Genomic DNA, 25,422 nt, shown 5'->3' with positions numbered 1-25,422 from the left:
AGCCTTGACAAATATGTGCACCGAATATCGTCCATATTTCCTTGGCCAATATGCGCACAATCTCTTTGTCGTCCATACCAGTCTTGGCCAATATGCACACCGAATATCGTCCATACTGACCTTGACTAATATGCGCACCTTCATTCTTTGGAAAGACTCCTCCGGAGCTCATCCCGGAGTACCAATCCCGTAATTCTACCACACAAACACATAAAACATCAAAAGTATTTACATGTGTCATCTTATCATAACCTTTTTATTTCATGCTCTTAAACTTTTGTGATAAACGTCATGCATGCTAAAACTAATATAAATCCAATCATGCATGTAATACCTCATAACATTTCACGACTTTCATGAAGAATAGCTTTCAAGAAGGTAAAAGGCATAAACATGCATTACATAGAATAATCGTTCCATGTGAGTCATTTCGTCCGTATTTTCTCGATTCCTTCGACATTTTTCCATCTTTATTCAATTTTGAAACACTTACTCTTTGAAAAATATCATCAGAAACATGAAAAACTTCGAAAGATACACACGATACAATCCAAATTTTCAAAGATTTGAACCGAAAATTTACATTCAAAACTTCCTTGCCAAAAATTCTGATTTTTCAACATAACTGCCTTGAATCTCAATAAACTTATACCGAAAACATCAGGAATACATCACGTTTCACGATTATACAACATACTCATGAAATTTTCTAAAATCGTACATCAGTCAACACCAAAAATCAACCTAGGGTTCATATCAACATATTTATACTCTTGAACGGTGGTTTAAAAACGTTAAAAACTTGTCTGATAGATTGAACTTTGGAATTAACCTGCACCGTGGGAGCGAGAGCGACCTAGCCTCAACATCTGAAGAATTTAATCCAAACTTTGATGCAGCTTTTTTAACGTGAAACGTGAGAATGGAGAAGGGGAAGGCGGCTTGTAGAAGGGAAAAGAATTGAAAGATTTTGACGCCTTCTATGTTTGTGACTAATGAGCTTGAAAGTCGGCCAATTAGTTGCAAACAAACTTTTAAAATAAAATACTCTACCCAACTCAAAGACTAGCATCGTTTCATCGGTCCAGAATTAATTTCAAACCTGAAAACACTAAAATAATTTGCAACTCATCAAATAACATAAATCACATAACTTTCACATAATAATTAAATTTGATAATTAACATGCATAAATCATATAAATCATTTAAAATTTTCATGATCGAGCTAGTGAACTTTTGGACCTTACATAACTATTTGCTATCTTGGAGGGTGATAACCTAGTATATAAAAGGAACTTCATAAATGTACAAGTGGCTTCGGACTCTTCATTAGTTGTACAAGCAGTCACGATTGATCAAGAATATCTGGGCTACCTTGGTGTGTGTGCTGGAGAGATTAAAAAGAGGATGCAGGAAGCTACAATCTCTAATATTTTGTATGTTCGTCGCTCAGCGAACTATGTAGCTCATAATATTGATGTTTTTTCATCTTTCTCCCAGTCATCTTTTTTGTTTGGATGAATGGTGAGTTTCTCTCGTGGTTGGTTAGACTTGTAATGAAGGATTATACTTAATAAAATTACAAGTTTTTCCTAAAAAAAGAATATTTAGTAATTTATATTAAAAATTTAAAATGTGTACTAAATGATAGGTAATGGTTACGTGTTCCTCTTCATTTAAAAAAAAAAAAAAAAAAAAAGAGAAAGAACGAAAAGTCGAGGATTTTTCGCTAGGAATCAATGCCAACGGCAGGAAAATATTCTATGAAATCATCTAAAGAGACTGTCGAAAAGTTACAGAATATCAACTTATATATTTTATTCCATTCTATTTACAGAAGGAGAAAAAAATACTGACCCTTTTAAATACTAATAAAAATTAATATATTTTATTTTCCCTCCTTAAAACCAACCTTCAGAGAAATTTCAAAATTCTCTTGTTTTGTTTGAAAGTTCTTATAACTATCCATACCCGTAGATCATTGTAATGTGTTATTAATATTATAATCCACGTTTTCATGTGTCGCATATCCGATATAATATATACATGACGTGTTAAAAACTTTGAATATGTTTCAGTAATTAAAGAATATATGATGAGAGATATATCTTATATAATAATAATAATAATAATAATAATAATAATAATAATAATAATAATAATAATAATAATAATAATAATAATAATAATAATAAATGTGAAGAAAGGATGAAATTTACAAATATAGATAAAGAGAAGATTGAAGATTAAAAAAAAAATATTTTAAGGAAAAAATGTAATCAAAAAGAGATATATAATGAGTACAATTGTAATGTTAAATAAGAATTTACTTAATCATTAAGAAGTTATTAGTACGTATAGTAGAGCCGTCAATTTGGGTTAGGGTCGCCGGGTCGGCCCACCCAATTACACAATTTAAGTGGGTTGAGTTGAAAGTTTTTCAACGCAACTAAGGGTAGCGGTTTACCTGACTAGCGAAGTTTGCAGGCTATTGCGTTAGTCTGGGGTTCACCCAGAGCGCACCTAAGAGTAGCGGTTGCGGGTTCCCACGTCACAAAAAAAAATAGTAAGATAATATTTTGTTAGGAAAAAATAATTTAAAATATACATAATTCTTCATCTCTAAATTGTGTTTAATTTTTTTCTTCCCCTTGAAAACAAACCGTATAACCATTTGATTTTATATTAAAGAGCTTAATTTTCTAAAATTAGGTGATCTTCATCTTTCACCAAATAAATATAATTTGACCTTTCGATAAGTAAAATTTTTAAAAATGTATTTCAGTTGTTTTCTTGAAAATTTCTTGAGCACTTAACTTATTTTTATTGTGTATAAAATATTATATTGCAACGTGTACGTAATTGATTACACAGGTGAATTTATGTTTCTTAACTTTTAAATAATAATAAAAAATAATAAGAATTTGTTAACTACTTAACTCTCCATTTTTCCCATGACTAGATAAAAATTAAAACCCTAAAAAGTTATTTTACACATGAAATTTCCAGGAAATTCGATCATTGGATGCAATTTATGACATTCAAATCAAACTTTCATTAATGGTGGAGTTTATCAAGGAATACGTACCTGCGAATTCTGGAATCGAATCAAAAAAAGAAAACATCTTGTCTTATTTCTTTAGACAAAAATAAAAAATTGAGAAAATTGTTTTTTGGTCCGATAAGTTTGTCACTTTGCGATATTGATTTTATAAATTTTCATGTTTCAGTTTTAGTCTGCAATATTTATTTTTTTTGCAATTTTAGTCCTTTTTCCATGTATATTGATTTTATTTTTTTTGCAATTTTAAAACCATCGCATTGCTGATGTGGAGCTGACTTGTATATTACCATGTAAACATTTTTGAAAAAAAATAACTGAAATTGCAAAAAATCGGAACAAATAGGACTAAAACTGAAAGATGAAAACATTGAGAACAAAAATCGCAAAATGACAAACATACAAGATCAAAATTGCATTTTCCCTGAAAAAACAAAATCGTATCTTTCTTTATTTTTTGGAAAAAAAATCTTATCTTTCTCATTAAGTTTAAGACTCTGAGTAAATATAATTATAGTTTGAAAAAAAAAATTCGTCATAAAAATAATCAAGTCGATATATAGTAACACGTGTTCGTTTCAATAATTATAATGCTTAAATTACGACACGGTTAAAGGAAGCCTCCCGCGAAGTTACTGTTACGCGTTCACCTTCTCCTTATATAACAAAAACATTCATGCAATGGAGAGAATCATCCACAAGCTTGAATTTCTTCTTCTTCGCCGAATTTGTTTTATCGAGTTCGGTTTTTTAATTCTCTTATTTCTTATATATTATATATATAACCAATCAACATGAGTTCGGGTTCGGCCATTCTTGCAAATTCGCAGTGCATGAACTTATTAAGCACTGATCTGCATGACACTGTGAATCTCAGCGTACGCAGTAAAAAAAGATGGCATTTGGCTTTCGTCACCATTTATTGTTCAAGGGCTTTCTTCCCTCGCTTCAAACAACAAGAGATATCGACGAAATGGAGCAAGATTTCGCCCGAATCGCCTTCGAAAGTCATTCTCGATGTTGTTCAAGAGCATCCCTTATTCACTGGTGTTGAATATCAATCCAGCATTGCAAAAGTTGTTAAGGACAAAAGCCTTGATCATTTGGCTAAACTTGGAGGAGTCGAAGGGATTTCTTCTTCTCTAAAGACAGATTTGCAGCATGGGATCACTGGTGACTTAGAAGATATATCTTCTAGGAGTGAAGCATTTGGTACGAATACATATCAAAAGCCACCAACTAAGAGTTTCCTCCATTTTGTGTGGGAAGCTTTCAAGGATCCGACGATTCTAATTCTATTGCTCTGTGCTGCACTCTCTCTTGGATTCGGTATCAAAGAGAATGGTCCTAAAGAGGGTTGGTATGATGGAGGAAGCATATTTGTTGCTGTATTTCTCGTTATTTCTGTTTCTGCCATCAGTAATTTCAGGCAAAACAGGCAGTTCGAGAAGCTTTCGAAAGTGAGCAGCAATATTCCTGTAGAAGTTGTGAGAAAGGGTCGAAGGCAACAGATAACGATCTTTGAGATCGTTGTTGGAGAAGTTGTTTGTCTCAAGATTGGTGATCAAGTACCTGCGGATGGGCTATTCATAGAAGGCCACTCTTTGCAAGTGGATGAATCTAGCATGACTGGAGAAAGTGATCATGTGGAGATTAATGCATATCAGAAACCTTTTCTGTTTTCAGGTACCAAGGTGGCCGATGGGTATGGTAAAATGCTGGTCACTTCTGTGGGAATGAACACTATTTGGGGGGAAATGATGAGCACAATAAGTCGTGATTCGAATGAGCAAACGCCCCTCCAAACGCGTTTAAACAAGCTAACTTCATCAATCGGTAAGGTTGGTTTAGCAGTAGCCTTTCTAGTTCTTGTTGTGCTTCTGGTACGCTACTTCACAGGAAACACGGAAGATAACAATGGGAATAAAGAGTTCAATGGCAGTAGGACCAAGGCTGATGATGTGATCAATGCTGTGGTGAGGATTATTGCTGCTGCTGTAACTATAGTAGTCGTCGCGATTCCAGAAGGGCTGCCGCTTGCAGTCACACTTACTCTTGCTTATTCGATGAAACGAATGATGGCAGATCAGGCAATGGTGAGAAAGCTCTCAGCTTGTGAGACGATGGGATCTGCCACAACTATATGTACCGATAAAACAGGTACTCTGACTATGAATCAGATGAAAGTAACCAAGTTTTGGCTGGGAAATGAATCTCTACAAGGGATGGATTATTCTTTGATTTCTAGTGATGTTCTTGAATTATTCTACCAAGGGATTGGCCTCAACACAACAGGTAGTGTCTACAGGTCTGGGATATCAGGAACTGATCTTGAGTTCTCTGGCAGTCCTACGGAGAAGGCGATTCTTTCATGGGCCGTGCTTGACTTAAACATGGATATGGAGGCGGTAAAACGAAACTGCAATGTTTTGAAGGTTGAGGCATTCAATTCCGAAAAGAAGAGAAGCGGCGTTCTGATGAAGAAAGTTGAAGGTGATGGGAGTCATGTACACTGGAAAGGAGCTGCTGAAATGATACTTGCAATGTGCTCTCATTATTATGATATGAAAGGTGATATTAAATATTTGAATGATCTTGAAAGGGTGAAATTTGATCAGATTATTCAAGGGATGGCTGCCAGTAGTCTTCGCTGCATCGCATTTGCACATAAGCAAGTTCTAGAGGTCGAGCATGAGAGGGGTGACAACCATCCAAAAATTCAAGAAAGTGGGTTGACCCTGTTGGGCATGGTGGGATTGAAAGATCCGTGTCGCCCTGGCGTGAAGAAAGCCGTGGAAGATTGTCAATTTGCTGGTGTGAAAGTTAAGATGATCACGGGCGACAATGTATTCACCGCAAAAGCTATAGCCACCGAGTGTGGAATACTGCGTCCTGACCAAGATGGGATAGTGATTGAAGGGGTGGAGTTTCGTGGATACACGGATGAGGAAAGAATGGAGAAAGTCGACAAAATCTGTGTCATGGCAAGGTCGTCTCCTTTCGACAAACTTCTGATGGTGCAGTGCCTGAAAAGAAAAGGCCATGTTGTGGCAGTGACTGGAGATGGCACAAACGATGCACCAGCTCTGAAGGAAGCTGATATAGGCCTGTCAATGGGGATTCAAGGCACAGAAGTGGCAAAGGAGAGTTCGGATATCGTAATCTTGGACGATAACTTCGCTTCAGTTGCTACCGTTTTGAGGTGGGGAAGATGTGTTTACAACAACATTCAGAAATTCATCCAGTTTCAGCTCACAGTAAATGTGGCAGCTCTTGTCATCAACTTTGTGGCAGCGGTTTCAGCCGGTGAGGTACCGTTGACTGCGGTTCAACTTTTGTGGGTGAACCTGATCATGGACACTTTGGGAGCATTAGCCCTGGCCACAGAAAAGCCCACAAAAGAACTCATGAACCAGAAGCCTGTGGGTCGAACGGAGCCACTGATCACCAATGTTATGTGGAGGAATTTGCTATCTCAAGCCTTGTATCAGATATCTGTTCTCTTGATATTACAATTCAGAGGAGAATCCATTCTGAGCATCAGCAAAAGGGTGAACGACACATTGATATTCAACACTTTTGTTTTGTGTCAAGTGTTTAATGAGTTCAATGCGCGTAAACTCGAGAAAAAGAATGTGTTCGAGGGGATACACAAGAACAAGCTGTTCTTGGGGATTGTTGGGATAACTTTGATTCTTCAAGTGGTTATGGTGGAGTTTCTTAAGAAGTTTGCAGATACAGAGAGGTTAAATTGGGGACAGTGGGGATTGTGCATCGGAATCGCAGCTGCTTCGTGGCCGATTGGTTGGCTTGTCAAATGCATACCAGTAACTGAGAGACCAGTGTCCAGTTTTTTCAGTTTCAAGAACTTTTTGAGGCATCAACATAGTAGAAATTATGCTTAGCTTTCTGATCCGTAGTATATGATTCTTTTGTTTATTTCTGATGCATTTTATAATACATGTATTTTCTATATTAGTTCATGCATGAGTATAATGAAATGATATTCTTTTTTTAAAAAAAAAAAAAGTGTTAAAACTCTATCACGTTTCTATGAAGAAAGCTAATGCGCTAACAGAAGATTTTTCAGCAGCAACCCACCATTACTCCTCTCCGTCAAGCAGAAATCAAATATCATACAGGGTGCAGAAATATGATCTGCACAAAGCCAACAAGTGGCAAATATAATACAGATTGAGGCAAATCGATCATGCCGTCACACCTCACAAGGCTTTATTGAGCTAGACTGAGATTTTTTACCATGTTTGATGCCAATCATACATGGTACGATAGATACGGGAGGTTTAAGTTTTCTCCAAAGACATAATTTTACACAGGATTCAAGTTTTCTTCCAAGGCAAATTATACACAGGAATCAACTTTAGACAGGAACAGGTACAGGCAGAGCACCATTCTCAAAGGGAGCTAAACTATCGTAATACTCCACCAACACTTGCCAGCCACCAGGGCACATGAATCCATCAGGTGGGTTTTCCTTGTTCTTTGCCAAAGTTCGCATCTGGAGTTGAATAAAACCATGGACGTTATACCGAGGAAAATTGTTCAATACAATGGATATTAGCAAGCATATAATTCCAGAATATGCACAGAATCTCTTTTAAAAATCACCATTGATGCAGTTGATGAGACAGAAAGGGAGGAGGTAGGAGCCTTTTCTTCTTCTAAATTTACCTCTAGTTTAATATATTCTAACACAACGTCCCTAAATTTTTTAAGATACATGAAATTTCTACCACTATATTATAGCTTCGGTTAAGCTCCTTTATATTTACACGGAAGCAGTGATGGTGGTAAGGGAGATACCTTGGTGCCAGATATGAATAGAAAATCTTGAGTCCTTGATGGATCAAAAAATGCCATTTTACCCTGAGTCTTGTCATATGCAGCCACCTGCAATGATTAATAGCTACTGGTCAATATGCAGCATTAATCTTTTCAGTATCCCTCATAACATTCAAATGGAAAGTTGACTCAGATTTTTAGTCAACATAAGGGGCGACAAAGTGATCGTGAGTACCTTGAATGGTAAAATGTTCAACTTCTCCAATCCAGGAGCCATACTTAGTACTTTCTTTCCATGATCAGCATCATACAAATCCCGTTTCTCGATGGGGTGGCTCATGCCAGCTGGGTCGCGCCCAACAATGTAAAAGTTTGCGCCTGCATTAATCCGAGCTTTAGCATGCCACTGTACCTCAGTTGGGCCAGCATAGTGCATTGGAGACGGAAATATCGATACCACCGTAGTCTCTGGATCAAGGACACCATCTTCAAGCACCTAAAAGAACATAAAGAAATATGAAACATTATCAGTAAGGCAACATGGTGGTAGATGGTAATACTGAATGACATCATCATAAGAAAAATTTATAGCCCCGCCTTGAAGCTTTCACAAATTGTATTGTGGTAAAATGAACTCAAAGTGAACTAAACAGTTAAATTCAATCTTGTAAGATAATGCAACTGCCGGTGTGCCAAAAGTCGAAAATACTGGTAACATAGAACTCGAATCCTTTAAATCATATAAAGCATCATGTTTTGATTGTTGGTATCATACAGAAAACCAGATATAAACAATTATTGTTCTCCAACAACTTCATTTGCGACATGCTGCTCGGTAATAGTACTAGTATCATGATTGATATCGAGCATTAAATAAATTTACCTTTTCATGCTGCTTCATTCGCCAGCTAAGTGGAACATCATCAGCTTTTGTGTAACCCCCTAAAGGATGAAGCAAGAGGATGGGATTCTTGTATCCCATCTCAAGAAGTCGGCGACGCGTGTCAGTCATCAATAGAGCATGACCATTGTGCACAGGGTTTCTTAGCTGGAAAGCAAACACCGCATCTGCATTGCGTCTCTCAAACTCATTACGAAGCTGTGCAGGAGAAAGACGGAATCGATCGAGGCCATCATTATATTGAATGGGATGTATGACCTCCAAATCACCACCTATCAGCCAGTTTCCAGAGTCTGTTATTGCTTCATCAACATAAGGCAGACCAGGTGCAGTCGTACCCCAAGTTCTTGCTATACGTTCTTCTTTATTGTGCTTGTAGATCTCAATGCTGCAAGGGAAAATTCAAGACAAAAAATGTTCTTTTAACATTGAGGATGAGTAGAGCGTCATGCATCATAGGTTGGTAAAATGAATGCCACACACATTGATCAAATACTCGAAGAAAGATACGCTAAGGAATCCATGATTTTGATCTTGTTCAGAAAATTGTAAAATAAAATAACACCACCAATGCAAAATGGTTCTGATTGATATTTTGCTATCAAAAGATTGAAAAAATAAAAATAAAAATTAGACCATATTTTCGTATTAAAGCCAGAAATATTAATCCACTCTTGTCAATTGCAACGCAGGTATGCATCAGCAACAAGTCTAGGTCCACTGCAAGTTGACATAATTGTTAATGAGGAGAGGCAATCTTATTAAATGGCCCTATCTACCGCTTAGAATTGTCGGATTTAGTGGCCAGTCCATCACTTTGGAGAGAGGGCAACTTAGAACTTTAAGGAACAAAATTTATATTCTATAACAATCACGTATGGTTCAAAAAACTCATATTAAAAAAAAAAAAAAAAAAAAAAAAAAAAAAAAAAAACTTACATGATCAAATTAATTAATATATGTGGTATAGCTGATAAGAAATATGATTTTAAACACACCAAGTACCCCACGTATGCAACCAAAACAGAATGAAAATTGGTGCATATTTGCATGTATCACCAGGAATATATCATTGTATTCAAAGTTGCAAGCAAAAATCACATTTTTAGCACAAAAATTCAACGTGCTTTGCAGATGAACACCATCAAAAGGAAAATTAAAGGACCCAGATTTAAAAAAAAAAAAAAAAAAAAACGAAGTGAATTGCCCTTACTCGTTTAAAATAGCAACCGGGTCGCCCTTCTGATCGACAAGTGCCACGCTGGTGAACGACCCGACCCGACTCTTCTGATCATCATCGATCGCGAGCACGATGGGCACCGACATGTTCACAAAGGACCCGTCTTCTAGACGGAGAGAATTGAAATGAAGTGTTTGGAGGAACTGAGACTCTTTCATGAATCCCTTCAAGGGGCTGGCCCAGCCTTCGCTGAGCACATGCACCCACTGAAGGTCGATCATGGAGAGCCTGATCTTCGGAAGGCTTGCAGCCTGCTTCAATTTGGAGGCTTTTTCTGATTCTGGAACGAATAGTTGAACAAGCTTCCCGCCATCCGGATCGATCAGAGAAGCGGATATGCGAGGGAGGCGTCGGAATTTGGAGGCGGGGAGGCGGCGGAGTGGGACGTTGAGGGGCGGAGGGATATGGGTTTTCGGTATTTTTGGGAGGGAATGGAAGGAAGAGGTGGAATTTTTGAGGTAGAGAGAAGCCATTGTTGTGATTTTTGGCTCTCTTTGGGTCCAATTTCAGCTGGTGGCCTGTGGAGAGGAGAGAGAAGATTTGGAGGGAGAGAGAAAGAACAATGTTAAGGCTCTGTTTGGTGTCGATACTTTTGGAAATAAATTAGACAAAATCATTTGGGATAAATTAATTAATTAACTAGCTGGTGGTGGCACACTGGCAGAGAGAATAGATAATTAAGTACATTTTTTAAATTTTAATTTTAATATTAAATTTATTGATTATTAAAATTGAAATAATCGGAGAAAAATATAGTTTAACTAATAACATAGATACATAACATAACTTTGTTTTGTTTTCACATCCAAAAAATATATATATCAAATCATTTTATAACCCAATCAAATAAGGATCATTTCAACCTACCTATACAGGCATTACCCCATGATAGATCTAAGGGTGGTAATTTATCAATATATGCGGGGTCCACTAAAAACTCATGGACCCCACATTTATTGATAAATATCAACTGTTAGATGCATGTCAAGGCAGTGCCTGTATAGGTAGGGTCTCACTTACCAATCAATAGTGTAGAATCCTAATGTAAATTATTTTGAAATCTTATGTCAAAATATAAACGATGACATGAAATCTTTGGAAAGTGATTGAATTTTAATTAAGCGGATGAACAAAACGAAAAAAATATATATATGTTGAAAAAGTAATAAAATGGGTTTTACAATTATTTAAAATTTTATTTTTCACCAAAAAAATGAATAATAAAAAGGTATCACGGTCGAGCAATTTAATGTTCATATATTTAAATTTTGTTATAAACATCGTACGGACTATTTATGGATCATATTTGATTATCGAAAATTATTCCAGACATTTTATGAACATTAAATTTTCTAATAATAAACAGTACAAAATGCGAAAAAGGTACGAGAAGTGCCGGATACTAGTGTCATCAATTTTTGGATGGATTCAACATGTTGGATTTCACTATGTTATCATATTCACGGATATGGTAAGATACATCAGAATGAATGTGGACGTGTTTTCATTTAAGGTGACCTAAAACTTTATCCTTCTATTAAAAAATATATTTAAATGAGACACAAAAAAATTTAAAACTTTACCGTTCTTGGTTCAAAGTTTCAAACTCCATGCGGCCCTTCATCCACCATTATAATATTTTTTTAGCCTAAAAAAATATTATAATATTGTTTTATAACTTTTTTAGGAATATATATATATATATATAGATTATGTCCTAACTATGGCCCCGTTTGATATCAAAAATCAAGCTAAAAAAACACTTTTTAATATAAAAAAATGTTTTTTTTGTTAATAAAGTGTTTGAATGGCAAAATACACGCTTAAAAAACATTTTTTAAGTCAAAATTAGAGTTTTTTCAAAAGCCAAAAATTATAACTTTAATAACACTTTTTTTAAAAAATATCTATTAAATCTAAATGGGCTGTATAATAATATTTATTATTTATTATACTTAGTGTTAGCATAAATCAAATATGCTAACGGGCCCCGAAGAGTGGGTGGTGTTTTGCGCATATTAAAAGTTGAATTATAAATTAAATTAGCACTCAAGCAACCACCGATACTGTTGCACGTATATAACTTTCATTAATTTTAAGCTTAAAAAAAATACCTTCATCGTTATAATTTTTTAAGTAGGATAATGCTAAAGGTACAATAAATATCGTGTATAACGATATTTACAATAATTATATCGTGAGATTTGTTATTTTATTACGAGATTTTGTATTCAATTTATCGTGAGATTTTGATATATTTAATTTTTACATTGTGTTGTAAGATTTGTTGTACAAAATTTGTTGTACATATAACATTGCTCTTTTAAGTATATATAGTTATCAAATGACCTCTACATTTATTGTATTTAATAATTAATATTTATCTCTCTTATTAAATATAAACCTTTGGCATGCACAAGAAGTAAACATATAAAGATATATAAACACATCTTTTCAAATTAATTTTTTAGAATTGGATTGTTTTCATTGGCGATGCCCACGTTTAACACGAGCATCTCCTCCCAAGTCGAGGTGGTTATAATCACGTGGTAGTATTTGAGTAGACTGGTGCGGGTTCAATACATGGTTCACCGAGTATATTATATCAATTATCAAATATGATTTTATACAAGAACATCAATTATGTTCTGAACTTAAAAATTATTATTTTGAGCTCACAAGAACACTAGTAGTTTTTTTTCTAAAAAAAACATTTAAAATTGTATTATTGAGATATACACAATTTCCTTCTCACCTTAATTTTTATTTTTTAAAATTTGTCTTGCCGTCCCGTTAAGTTGAAGTTGAACAAGTTTAAGCCACATATTTTTGCTAATTTCATTTTATTTATTCTGTCATCGTGAGTTTCTAGGAATCCACTTCCTTACAATTCATAGGCCCACATTAACAATTAACAAGCTAATAATAATTATGTGACTAAAGTCCCATCTTATTGAACTTCACCGGGATCAAAGCCAGATTCATATGAACTCAAAAAGTTGTATAAAAGACGAACGAACTTTTTTGCTCTTCATTTGTTTAATCCCATTTGATCCGTTATTTTATTGAAATTAGCGCATAATAATCCAAGTACAGATGGATCGTCTCATCGGGTAATTTGATACAATAATGATTTAGTAATGACAGATTAACAGTATAAGATGATCATAATTGGCCGTCAAAGGCAGTCAAAGGACGTCAAACAAAACAATCTTTATTTTAGTTGCTGCGGACACCTATGTTTTGTTAATTTGAAAAATATTTCGCTATCATGTTTTTATCTTAGTAATATTGTAATGGCATATTTAAGTTTTATGTGTTTAAACAAAATATATATATTAAGAAAACACATATGTAAATTATGTTGCTAATAATAAGTTAATAACACGTCTAATACCCTTTTCTCGCATTTTTTGGGTTTTGTGTGCTTTATAGAAAACAATGGTTACTCCCTTAAACTCGAAAATATACACTTAAATATAAATATATACTAGTAAATTTGACACACGCAACATAACGAAATATTTTTGCTACGATCACTTTCTTATTATTTCTGATCAACATATTATTGAGAAAAAAAATCATTTGAAAAATTAAAAGTCAAATGAAAAATATGATGAAATTGAAAATCCGTGAGGATAATTGGAGTTAGTGCCCAGTGAGCTAGTTAATTGATATGCAGTTTTTTTGTTTAAAAAAATGTGGGAGAAGACGTGGATGGGTAGTGGGGTAATAAGTGAAAAGGTGGAGTGAGATTGAGTGAATGAGAAATAAAATATTAGATGAAAACAAATACGAATGTGTGAAGCTAAAGAGTAAAATGGTCAAGAAAACATGGTGTCCGCATAGAACCGTCAATTTGGGTTAGACCCGCCGGGTCGACCTGCCCTGCCACACGATTTAAGTGGGTTGGGCCAACCCGTATAGGCCCGCAACCCGCGCGGGTTGGCCCGCCGTGGGCCTGGGTTGACCCGCAAGCCTGGAGAATTATTTTTTATTTTTATTGTGATATATGTATTTTTTAATGAAAGTTGTGAATTTTTTTTATTAATTACTTTATATAAAATTTACACATGAAATCAATAATTAAAATTTTTTTATTAATATTTATTTATTTATTTATTTATAATTAATTATAATGATTTTTATTAATTTTTATTTGTAATAAGCCAACCCGCGGGTCGGCCCGCTTAACCCGCAGCCCACGTTGGGTTGGGTTGGGTTGAGGATTTCTAGCCCGCAGGGATAGTGGATCGGCCCGCCCTCGACCGCCAAAAGGTGGGTTTTTGGTAGGCCGGCCCGCCCCGCCATGTGTTGGCCCGTTTGACAGCTCTATGTCCGCATATTAGACTAAGAGAAGGGATTTCTAAAGTCTCTCAACTTTATAACATAGTATAGATGCAGCACAAAGGATGAAAAACGTTGAGATGAAATTTCTTTTTTGAAATATAGGCAGCACAAAGGATTGAAAAACGTTGAGATGAAATTTTTTTTTGAAAAAAAAAAAAAAAAAAAAAAAAAGAAATAGAAAAAAGCGACTTCAAATTTTTTATCCCCACAAAACACCACCAAGTTCTACCAGTAATCCAGACAAGAACAAGTTCCATTCTTGAAGTGATGAAACCTGGTTCTGTCTCTGACTATAATCTCTCTTTTGTATATTTTCGAAAAAAGCTTAGTGCAGGAATGACAATCCACACAAACCCGAAGATTCTTTATAATCCTGATAGGTGCACTAGCATCAGATTCAAGAAGAGCAAACGATATAGCTAGCCTTTCGCTGTGATATGAAAGAGCTTCTTCCCTTTCTTCATCTTCAATGTCAAACAACACATCTCGGGTTCTTGGAAGATGACCATAATCTTGTAACCTTTTGTTCATTTCTTCGAGCTTCAAGTATATATCTTTCACTTTTGGATGACTCCTGTCACCAATGAGGAACTCATGCATCGAACCATTCACCTCAACTATGCTACTTCCAGGAGTTTTGTCGATGCCAAGACGTTTCATCGATGTTCGTACTCGTTTAACATCTTCCCACCTGTTCAAAAAAGCATACATATTCGATAAAAGCACAAAATTCCCACTATTCTCGGGTTCTAATTCCAATAGTTTCCTCAATGCAACTTCACCAATATCTAAATTCCCATGAACTCTAGCGGCTCCGAGTAAAGACCTCCACAAAATGGCATTAGGCTTCATAGGCATGGATAAAACTATTTCCTCGGCGTCCTCAACAAGCCCAGCTCGGCCTAGAAGATCCACTAGGCAACAATAGTGCTCAATCTTAGGCTCAAGTCTATATACACTTTTCATTGACTCAAAATATTTTCGCCCTTCATCAACCAATCCCACATGCGAGCAAGCATTCATTACCGATAATATTGTTGTGCCATCAGGGGCAAAACCCACTTGTATCATTTTCCGAAACAAACCAAGTGCCTCATTACCACGTCCATGGATTGCAAATCCTCTAATCATGGCATTGAAACAAAATGCATCCCTATGTGCCAACTGGTTGAATAATTGGCTAGCTAAATCAAGACAGCCAGAATTGGCGTACAAAGTGATTAATGCCGTGCCAATAAAGTGATTGACGATAAGATTATTTCTAATTACATAAACATGTGCCCATGTACCTTGACTGAGAGCACCTAGATCAGCACATGCAGTGATTAAAGTAACTAACGTTACTTCATTTGGCACCACAAAAGACTTCTGCATTAAGCTGAACAAACTCAAAACCTCCAGAGAAAAACCAGTATTTCCATGTATATTATCAGCTAAACTAGGCGTAGCATTACATGCATAAGCTGATAGCATAGAGTTCCACGTCGCCAAATCGGGTTTCCTAATTCGATCGAATATATATCTAGCAATACCTACTTTACCACATCTGGAATAAAAAGTAACCAATGAGGCTTGAATGAACTCGTCAATAGGGGTACCAAGAAATTTTAAGACATGTACATGTAGCGATTTGCCTTCTTTGAGCCATTGATGGGACCCAAAAGCCTTGAAAAGTGAAGGGTAGGTATAGTTATTTGGTATGACACTGAAGTGAGTCAGAATGCGAGAATATATGGACAGTGCAACTTGAATGTGATCTTCTCGAGTGAGGGAAGAGACGAGGGTGTTATAGAGAAAGATACTTGGATTCAAGACTTGGTTGAATATGGTTAGTGTGTAGGTTACAGGAGCCAGAGCGGAAGAAAAGTAGAGAATGCGGCTGACAGGATATGTGTGGCGGATGAGGCCAGTTGTGATCATTTGAGCGTGAACTCGTTTGAAAGTATCCAATGTCTTGCATTGTCGTAACAGATGAAGGACTGGATGGTTTGATGTTGGGCTTACTGATTTCATATAATTTAGACGTACACATGCTCATTATATATTCCTTCTCTCTTTAGCACAAGGCAGCTAGACAGGAAGAGATGAGTGAGTGTGGTCCAAGTGAATCAACCTTGCTTTTGCACATTCATTGAGCTGCCATAAGGCAAAGCATGTGTGAAACATGGATGAATTTCATTGAGAAACATTTCATATTCTAAAGGATAGCATGCAAATTTCTGCTTTAACAGTCATACAACCAATCTTAGGGACTAAATCATAATTTCTAAGCCAAAGAAACACATGCTCAATAATTAGTAATGACGCACACAGATTTGTCCGTTACCATATCAATAATTATGTAACATAGCATTAGTAATCTTAAGCATCAGGATTTAATACATCAAGTTATTATTAAAGTAATTTTAGCAATTAGAAAAGATTAAGATGTTAAAATAATGTATACTACAACAAGATCAAGGTGTATTTTAGAAAATGAATAATATGCACCAGATGGAATGTTGGATAAATCAATAAATTAATATACTAAGAATGGGGAAGGATATTTTAATTTTAAGAAATAAAAAGAGTACCATATAGACCAAAAATGGTCTGGAAGGGACCCCCATTAATGCAAAGTATGGATAAATAGTACACGGTTGATAGCACAATATGTCCACTGTTGATATGAAAATCATAGGAACAAAGGGGTTCATTTTTGCCACATAAATCTAAACAAAAACAGCTTTAAAAAAAATACAACTTTTCCCCACAAACGATCACAAAGAAGTTCAGACAGCAAGAATAAGTTCTTACGTGAATCTATGTAATCCACTGAGCAAAAATTTGTCTTTTTACAGACAACGTACATAAATGCAGGATCAAATATTTCCAAGCAACAGATGATAGGATTTTCGACCTTAAATTTGTACAAAGTTTAAGAAACTCAAAGCAAGTTGACGGGGAAAAAACAACAAATATAGCAAACGAGTGACTACAGTATGGCCATTGGCTGCAACAGAGAACAAAATAGTTTTTCTTTAAGTAATTTCATCGAACATATTGGACACGATTCAAGTACAACCCGTGAACCATTAGATCTTACAAATAAAAACTTCTAAGAAATGGCCTAGGGTTACCTGGATACTGCTAAAAGCAAATTTCGGCGCGAATGGATTCGTGAACGAATTTGAAGTGTGCTGGTGGCAGGGGAATTCTTGGAAGAATACCAGCTTTAAATTTGTATCTAGCTTCAGTTTGGCCAGCATCGAATTTTCCCTTTAAAGCTTTGATGAAGCAAAGGCCTGGGCCATGAACTCTTTAAGTTTGGGCCATTGCTTTCGAATTCAAAAGGACTTCATTTGTATATGCCCCATCGCTGGGGTGTCGATTCGAATGGGTCGGGTTAACGAAATAAATATTTAAAAATTTCTCAAATCGAATCCGGCTAACTCGATTAACTCGATCAACCCAAATCAACCTAATTTTTTTTTTTTTAAGAAAATAATTAAATAAAAATTCAAAACATACAATAATAATAATAAAATTTAATTTAATCACATGATAACAAAATCTAAGCTTATATATAATTTAAATTTGAAAGTTTAGTTGTAAAAATTTAAAATATACTTACTACAAAAAATAAAAAAAAAATAAAAAAATAAAATTGTACAAAATAAACATTAAATCACGAAAATCTATTATATCAATATACAATAAATGTTTTCAAATATACAACATATCAAAATGTAGCAAATCTTTCTTAATTATATATATATAAAAATAAATAATAAAAATGTTCGGGTTATCTCGGGTTAATTCGGGTTGACCCGAACCCAACCCGAACCCGATTAATTTTTTCGGGTTAGCTTTCGGATCAACCCGATTCAACCCGAACCTGATATTTTTTGGGTCGACTCGTGTCGGGTTGGCGAATTGGGTTAGTTTTTGACACCCCTACTATCGCACCACACACGTTGCGTGTATGAAAAGAATTATTTTGAAAATGAGGCACACATAATTTCGAAATGTTGTAGAAACAAATGCTATAAATTATGAAAATAATGGAGTTAGTTTTTTCGTTTTGTAGCATTGAAGGTTTGGAGCTTAAGAATGGGCATTTTAGTTTTTATGACTAATTAGGGTACGTGTGCTAAGTGTTTTTATTTTTTATTTTGTGTTAAAAATGTATGTAATTGTAATTTCGAAAAAGCAATTTAATCCGAATACTAAAAGACCAACACAGTTTTTCTAAATGATAGAAACATTATAATATTATAAATTATAAAAATACGTGTGAATATAGCTGTCATCGCTAGGTTTAAACTTTGTATTCTCATTTGTTTTAGGTAGAAATCTGCAGCCGTTATTTTTCGGTATGCATTAGGTAAACTCCCGGTGTTGATAGGAGGAATCAAAATCCTGAATTCTGACCAAAATTTTAACTACTCTACCAACTTAAACAGCCGAAAGCGTTATAATCTCATATTTGCTACAATACATATATGTAAACAAGTCACTACATCGCAAGTACTTGTGTGCAGAGACGGACATGCCCATCATTTGTGGGGGCCCTGAAAAAATTGGAATATAAAAGGAGCCTGTGTAAAATTAATGGAAACCGGGCCAGTATGTGGACATTTAGCCCAAGCATATTAACCAAGTTAAAAAAGTTTTAGCCGTTGGCCCAATGTAAGTATTTTTCTTTTATTTTCTTTTCTTTTCTCAAGGTATTGCTGACTTGCTGTAATGCATCAAATCACCGTCAGAAGGGGAAAAACCTATTCATTTTTATATTTCAAATTATATTAACCGTTATATTTGTTTTTAGTTTTAAAGTATTCGTAGTTTCTCTCTTATATTTATCACTTTATGTATTTTATATTTCAAGATATTTAATAAAATTAATATCTAAAACGTCAATGTTTTATGCATAAATTACTTTAGATATTAATCACACGTTCATGACTTTTATAATATCTATGTATTATGATATATTTTTAATATTCTGTTAGGAATCATCATGAGCAAAAAACAAAGGCTTCTAAACATTTCATATATTCTACGTTGTTTGTTTTAAAAATAATCACATTATTATTTTTTTTTTAAAAAAATAATCGTACTTCCTTGTTTGATGAAGGCCCAATTTTGTAAATTCGATTCCGGCCTAAAAATTAATTTCGTACTTTTAATGGAGGCCTAATTTTGTTTTAAAAACCATCACAAATTAGTTTTATATTCTACAATGTTTGTTTTAAAAACCATCACATCAGGATGTGCATATATAGAGTCAGCTAGCCAACAAGTTGCCAACACATGTTGTAATCTATAAACCAAATTATTATTAATTAATTAATTTACAATCAAATATTCAGCAACATGCATATGTCTCTTTTATTGTATTAGAGCATCTCTCCCAAATGGCTTTTCAATCCTATTCTCTCCTTTTTTGCCAATTTTCCAGTGACTACTTGTACAAATTTCACTTATGTTATATTAATGCAACAGCTCAAGTACTCCCTCTCTAATTCACTAGTTATATTAATGCAACAGCTCAAGTACTCCCTCTCTAATTCACAATAAATGGAGAATAATTGTTTTTAAACTTAATTTTTTAACTAAATAACAATCATACCATTATTTGATTATTTAATTTTTTATACTCACATTATAAAAAATGAGTTTATATATTATTATTACATTATGAATTTTGTATCAAAAATATTTTATTTTTATAAGATGAATACTTGAAAAAATATATAATATTAATAAAAATAAAAATATAAAAAATTAAAAAATTGTATAAATATACAAGATATGTACAAAAGTTTATGAAAATGCAATATGTATATATTTAAATAAATTCTTGAATAATAATGTAAAATTTTAAAAAATATTTTTTTAAAAAAATGCTTGTAATAATAATGTAAAATTAAAAAATATTTTTTTAAAAAAATAATTGTAATAATAATGTAAAATTAAAAAAATATTTAAAAAAATAATAAAACATATGTAATATGATAAGTTATTAAGGGCATATATGTCAACTTGTAATTTTATACCTTAAACAAAAAAACAGAAGCCAAAAAAAGCATCAAAAACTTTTTGCTTTTGGGTAAAAGTTGTAGAAGTTAAAGCATAATTTAACATTCACACACGCAAAAGCACTTCTATGCAGCTAGAAGCTAAGAAGGGCTCTACCAAACACTCTCTTACTTTTAATTAACTCGTATAGATGTTATCTAGCTATATCAAGCTGGATCTACTCGGTTGTGATCTTGATGGAACTCTCCCATGTCCAAACTTCCTTGAAGTCGTCGAGATCGTCTTATTCTTACGCGCAATTTTGGCCTCTTTAGGCGATTTTTCCATTCCGTTGGTGTGTAATTGCCACATCGAATAATGAAGCGTGGTCGCGACGCCGAGGATCTGCCACTCACATGATTCATCTCGAGGGCAAATGGACTGTATATGATTACTCGTGGTGATCTTTCTGCTACTATGTATCTTTCTTGTTGATCTCTAGATTGCCAAAGAGCTTAGATCTTCTAAGTACTGACCCTGCTAATGATGCATGGGATCTCCTTGTCTATGCAACTTGTGGCTTAGAAACAGCTAATAACAGCTATGCGCACTCATGATTCTGTTGTTCCATTCCAAAAGTTTGATAAAATCATTCATCACTATGAACTGTTCATTTAGATTAATGGCAAATATTTGTGGTTTACAATTTGAAACATAATCATCTATTGTTTGAATCTAAGCTCCAAACTTGGTATTTGATATGAGATTAATTTGCATTGGCATAATAGTTTAAAATATATATTTGATCAATCAACTACAAATTATATTTAAAAATTTAAAAACAATCAATTAAAGGACATCATTGTCAATATAACACACAATAAATGAAAACTAATTTAAAACAATAAATAAACCTAAGGACAAGATAGACAATACACAATTAAACTCTCCCTTTTTAAGAGATATTAGATTAGATTATGAACAAATTTAACAATATTTTTGGACAATTAATATTTAAGATAATTTTAAAAATTGAAACAATGAGTTTGCCAAAAGTAAAAACAATCAATTAAAGGACATCATTTTCAATATAACACACTAAAATGAAAACTAATTTAAATCAATAAATAAACCTAAGGACAAATAGACAATACACAATTAAACTCTCCATTTTTAAGATATATTAGATAAGATAATTTTTAAAATTGAAACAATGAGTTTGCCAAAAGTAAAAACAATCAATTAAAGGACATCATTGTCAATATAACACACAATAAATAAAAACTAATTTAAAGCAATAAATAAACCTAAGGACATGATAGACAATACACAATTAAACTCTCACTTTTTAAGAGATATTAGATTATGCGATTGAAATGTAACCTTAAGTACCAAATAAAAATAAAAATTCAAATCAAATTCGATATACCCAAACGAATATAAGAGAATTTAAATAATATAATTTGTGACTTTTGTATACTCTAAACATGTATGTTGGATTTGGATTGAATAATATTTTAGAGCTATTAATTTCAAATCCATAATAGCAATACATATATCTCACTTGTTTGGGTGTTCTTGAAATCCACTCATTGACATGTTTTATATATAACTTGTTTGTTTGTTTATTTACTAATAATAATACAATGGATCTCAAATTCCCACAAAATAGAGTCATTTTGCAATTATTCCCCAAAATCCTTTTATCAAATCCAAATGCAACCATAAAAAAAAGTGTTAAGATGATTAACTTATACCTAATTTCACCGCAAAAGTTAGCTCAATAGGGAATTGTCCAAATCCATATATACAACTCTCAATAACTTAATCTAACTGACGTGAGACATCTACTAACCCCTTGATCATGCCCATAAATGAACAACTATGGATTAAAGTTTACAAGACATTAGAGGGTGACCTGTAAGGACAATCCAACACAGGGATCGCTCTGATGTCATGTTAAAATCATGGACTTGTGTCTAACTTCAGGATACCACCCCGCCCCACCCCAAACTAGCTCAAGAGAGTATTGGTCCATATATATAGCTCCTAAAAACTTAATCCCCTCGACCTAGGACATCCAATAAAAAGTATGGCTTTCCGAATGTACGGAAAATCCTAATATGGTAAATACAAGAAAATTCATGAAATCTTTCTGTCACAAGATCTCGGATCAAAATGGAAAAAAAATTGAAGACCCGAGTCTGCCTAGAGGTAAACATATATGACAGATTTAATGAAAGCATATCTTGAGAAAATCTGAAAGGGGGGTGAAAAGTACTGATTACTGCAGGGTCCAAGAGGATTAGGGTTTTTAGGGTAAAATTGCTTGGAAGTGCCCCAAAAGACGATTGCTAGTTGTTTTTCATGCAAGCAGCATCAGGTGAAGCAACCACATGATCCGATCTTTTCTCAAGAAACGAGAGAAAGGTTTAGATCATGCTGGCAGCTTCAACTAATCCTTTTGCACGACGCAGAAACAGATCGATATACATAGATTATAGATATACACCACTCTTCTAGATTCTTAGGCTACAGGGGAAAAAAAAACTACTAGAAAACCCTTAGAAATGGGTTCTATGTTTTTTCATCTTCTGATGAATAATTGGTTGGAGAAACTCGAAAATGGGGGATATAAATATAGGCCTGAATAGGGTTACGCTTGAGAAGTTAGGAAAATTTATAAATAAAAGAAAAGATCGAGATTGGCACATAAAAAGCTGGAGGAAGCTGCGTAGTAATACTAATTAATAATATAACAGAGATATATCAGTAACTGCGAGCTGGTGGGATTGGGTGGTCCCTCTGTTGATGTAAATTGAATATTGTCACGCCACCGCCCTCTCCAACATGGAGACTGCGCAAAGGTATTTAGTGTTCCTATTTTTTTTATTTATTAGCCTTTAGGGTTGAGATGCTCATACAGTGGGTTGGATTTGGGCAATATTGTAATTTATTATGGTACTCGACGTGTTGGAGTTGATGGAGTAAGTAAGACTTTGATAAGAGGTTACCAACATCTTCTTGAATTAGTGTGTTTCACATAGCTTGTCTAGTCAAGTTTAACTGGTTAGTCTGATTTGCACGCTATTACGTTAATTTGGGGGTTTACCCAATATACACCGAAGTTCTCACGTCATAAAACAAAAACAAAATAATATATTTCATTATCTTCCATATTTTTCGTGGTCCTCCTTTTGTGATTCGTAGTTGAAGACATCTACTTAATTAGGCTCAACTAGGGGTGTAATCGACTCGAGTAGCATACTACTCGAGCTCGAGCTCGACTTATATTTGACTACTCGAGCTCGATCGAGTAGTTAATTTCGTACTCGAGCTCGTCTATATCTCGAGCTACTCGAGTTCGAGTTCGAAAATTATATATAAATAAAAAATCATATGAAAAAATAAATAAATAAAATATTATATACATTATATTTATACATATATTTATATTATATATTATATTTATATGTGTTATCGAGTAGCTCTCGCACATATATTTAAAGCTCGAGCTCGATTGTATGTTCTCGAGTTAAGTTTTGACCGAGCTACTCACGAGTAGCTCGGCTCGTTTACACTCCTAGGCTCAACATGCAACTGCAGAATCAACACGAAAAATTACGATTGTCTCGCAGATCAATTTTGAGATAGGATCTCTGACTCGTTTCGAACTATGAGAAGTATTAATTACGTATATATATGGATCAAATGGACACATTTCATAAAAATGGATTGTCACATAATAGCCCTACTAAAGATTCACATGCATGAAGATGGAACCACAATAGCATATCATTTACCGAGAAGATTTGAAGAATGTCAATTGCAGAAATCCATCTATAATACCGATCGATGGGGAAAAAGTGCCAATCCCTATCAAAACTTCGAGTCCAAGAATGAATTGTTTCCGGTTTTTATTGTTTGATTAATTTGTGATAATAGTTATGTGCAATTAAATTATATTTTTCGATTAGGTTTCCAAATTCAATTCTGTATATATGTTCTCCCGCAAATCCAATTCTGTAGATGCTTCCAGATCAATTTATCGAATTTGTTGGTATAACATTGGTAATGCATGAATCGTGTTCATGAATGTTGTTTCTTCCATAAATTCGGATTCAATAATTCCATGTAGCTGGGCTAATTTCCAAATTAGTAAAAAAAACAAAAAATTAAAAAAAAAGTAGTCAGACTAGCTAGGTTTGCAGGTGCAATCAAGAACATGTATGGGGTAAGCCTCAAAAAATAAAATGCAGCAAGTAATTTACTTTATTAAAACATGATTAATTATATTTGCTTTAAACTTTAATGCGGTATATTGAAATAAAAGTAAAGCCGATCCAATAATTAATCTCGTTTTTTACATTATTTAAACAAATTAAATCACTTTCTTTCCGCTGTTCATATATCATGTATTGATTCCCATTTTAATCGGAACATATATATTATGTATGTCGCTGACTCATATAGTCGATCATGTTTATATTATTTCTTTAGATATGTTTGAATTTTGATCACTAAAATAATAATACTTGATGGGATGCTCACACTTTTAGTTTAAGTTTAATTACTCTTATTAAAAACACACACACACTTTTTTACACTTGGGTAAAATTAGATTTTTGACAATGTAATTTGCACTTTTTCTTTTTTAGTCATATTATCCATCAATTCATGATCTTTCTCCGTTAATTTGAATTTTTTTAAAAAAATTTATTTTATTTTATCAAATTATTGACGTGATATCAGTCACATATTTACCACTCGACTTGAGATAGTTATAAGAATTGGTTCTAACATCCCTCAGAAAAGTGAAAACGCATGTTTTAATTTACAATATTTAATTAGCTTATGAAAGAAAATAGTGTAGTCGGACATTAGAGCAGATACAACGGCTGAGGAAGTTGAGCGAGGAAACCCAACTTTCTCGGCCCATTTCCTCACTCGTTCCTCCAAGGGGCGAGGATATGGAGTAACAATTTGACTTATAAATGAAGTTGTATGTTAAATTATTTTTAAAAATATAATAAAAAAACAGCGATCAAAAAAAGTTTTTGAT

The 25,422-nt window shown here is 33.9% G+C and overlaps 3 protein-coding genes across 3 annotated transcripts; 1 reads left to right on the top strand and 2 right to left on the bottom strand.

Moving 5' to 3' along the window:
- Positions 1-3,767: 3,767 nt before the first annotated feature.
- LOC140866154 (putative calcium-transporting ATPase 13, plasma membrane-type) lies at positions 3,768-7,041 on the top strand. Its single transcript, XM_073271060.1, has one exon. The coding sequence runs from the start codon at positions 3,858-3,860 to the stop codon at positions 6,966-6,968; it is 3,111 nt and encodes a 1,036-aa protein (XP_073127161.1). The 5' UTR covers positions 3,768-3,857; the 3' UTR covers positions 6,969-7,041.
- A 138-nt stretch (positions 7,042-7,179) lies between these two features.
- LOC140866155 (ATP sulfurylase 1, chloroplastic) lies at positions 7,180-10,577 on the bottom strand. The gene is made up of 5 exons (XM_073271061.1): positions 9,981-10,577; positions 8,750-9,155; positions 8,102-8,362; positions 7,888-7,974; positions 7,180-7,582 (listed from the first exon to the last, which is right to left on the bottom strand). The coding sequence occupies exons 1-5, from the start codon at positions 10,478-10,480 to the stop codon at positions 7,445-7,447; spliced, it is 1,392 nt and encodes a 463-aa protein (XP_073127162.1). The 5' UTR covers positions 10,481-10,577; the 3' UTR covers positions 7,180-7,444.
- A 3,888-nt stretch (positions 10,578-14,465) lies between these two features.
- On the bottom strand, positions 14,466-17,649 carry LOC140865802 (pentatricopeptide repeat-containing protein At5g43790). The gene is made up of 2 exons (XM_073270576.1): positions 17,477-17,649; positions 14,466-16,493 (listed from the first exon to the last, which is right to left on the bottom strand). The coding sequence occupies exon 2, from the start codon at positions 16,368-16,370 to the stop codon at positions 14,583-14,585; it is 1,788 nt and encodes a 595-aa protein (XP_073126677.1). The 5' UTR covers positions 16,371-16,493; positions 17,477-17,649; the 3' UTR covers positions 14,466-14,582.
- Positions 17,650-25,422: the final 7,773 nt, after the last annotated feature.

Source organism: Henckelia pumila, chromosome 4, assembly GCF_033568475.1.
Source record: "Henckelia pumila isolate YLH828 chromosome 4, ASM3356847v2, whole genome shotgun sequence".
In the NCBI taxonomy this organism is placed as follows: Eukaryota; Viridiplantae; Streptophyta; class Magnoliopsida; order Lamiales; family Gesneriaceae; genus Henckelia; species Henckelia pumila.
This window is presented reverse-complemented; position numbering and strand designations above follow the sequence as displayed.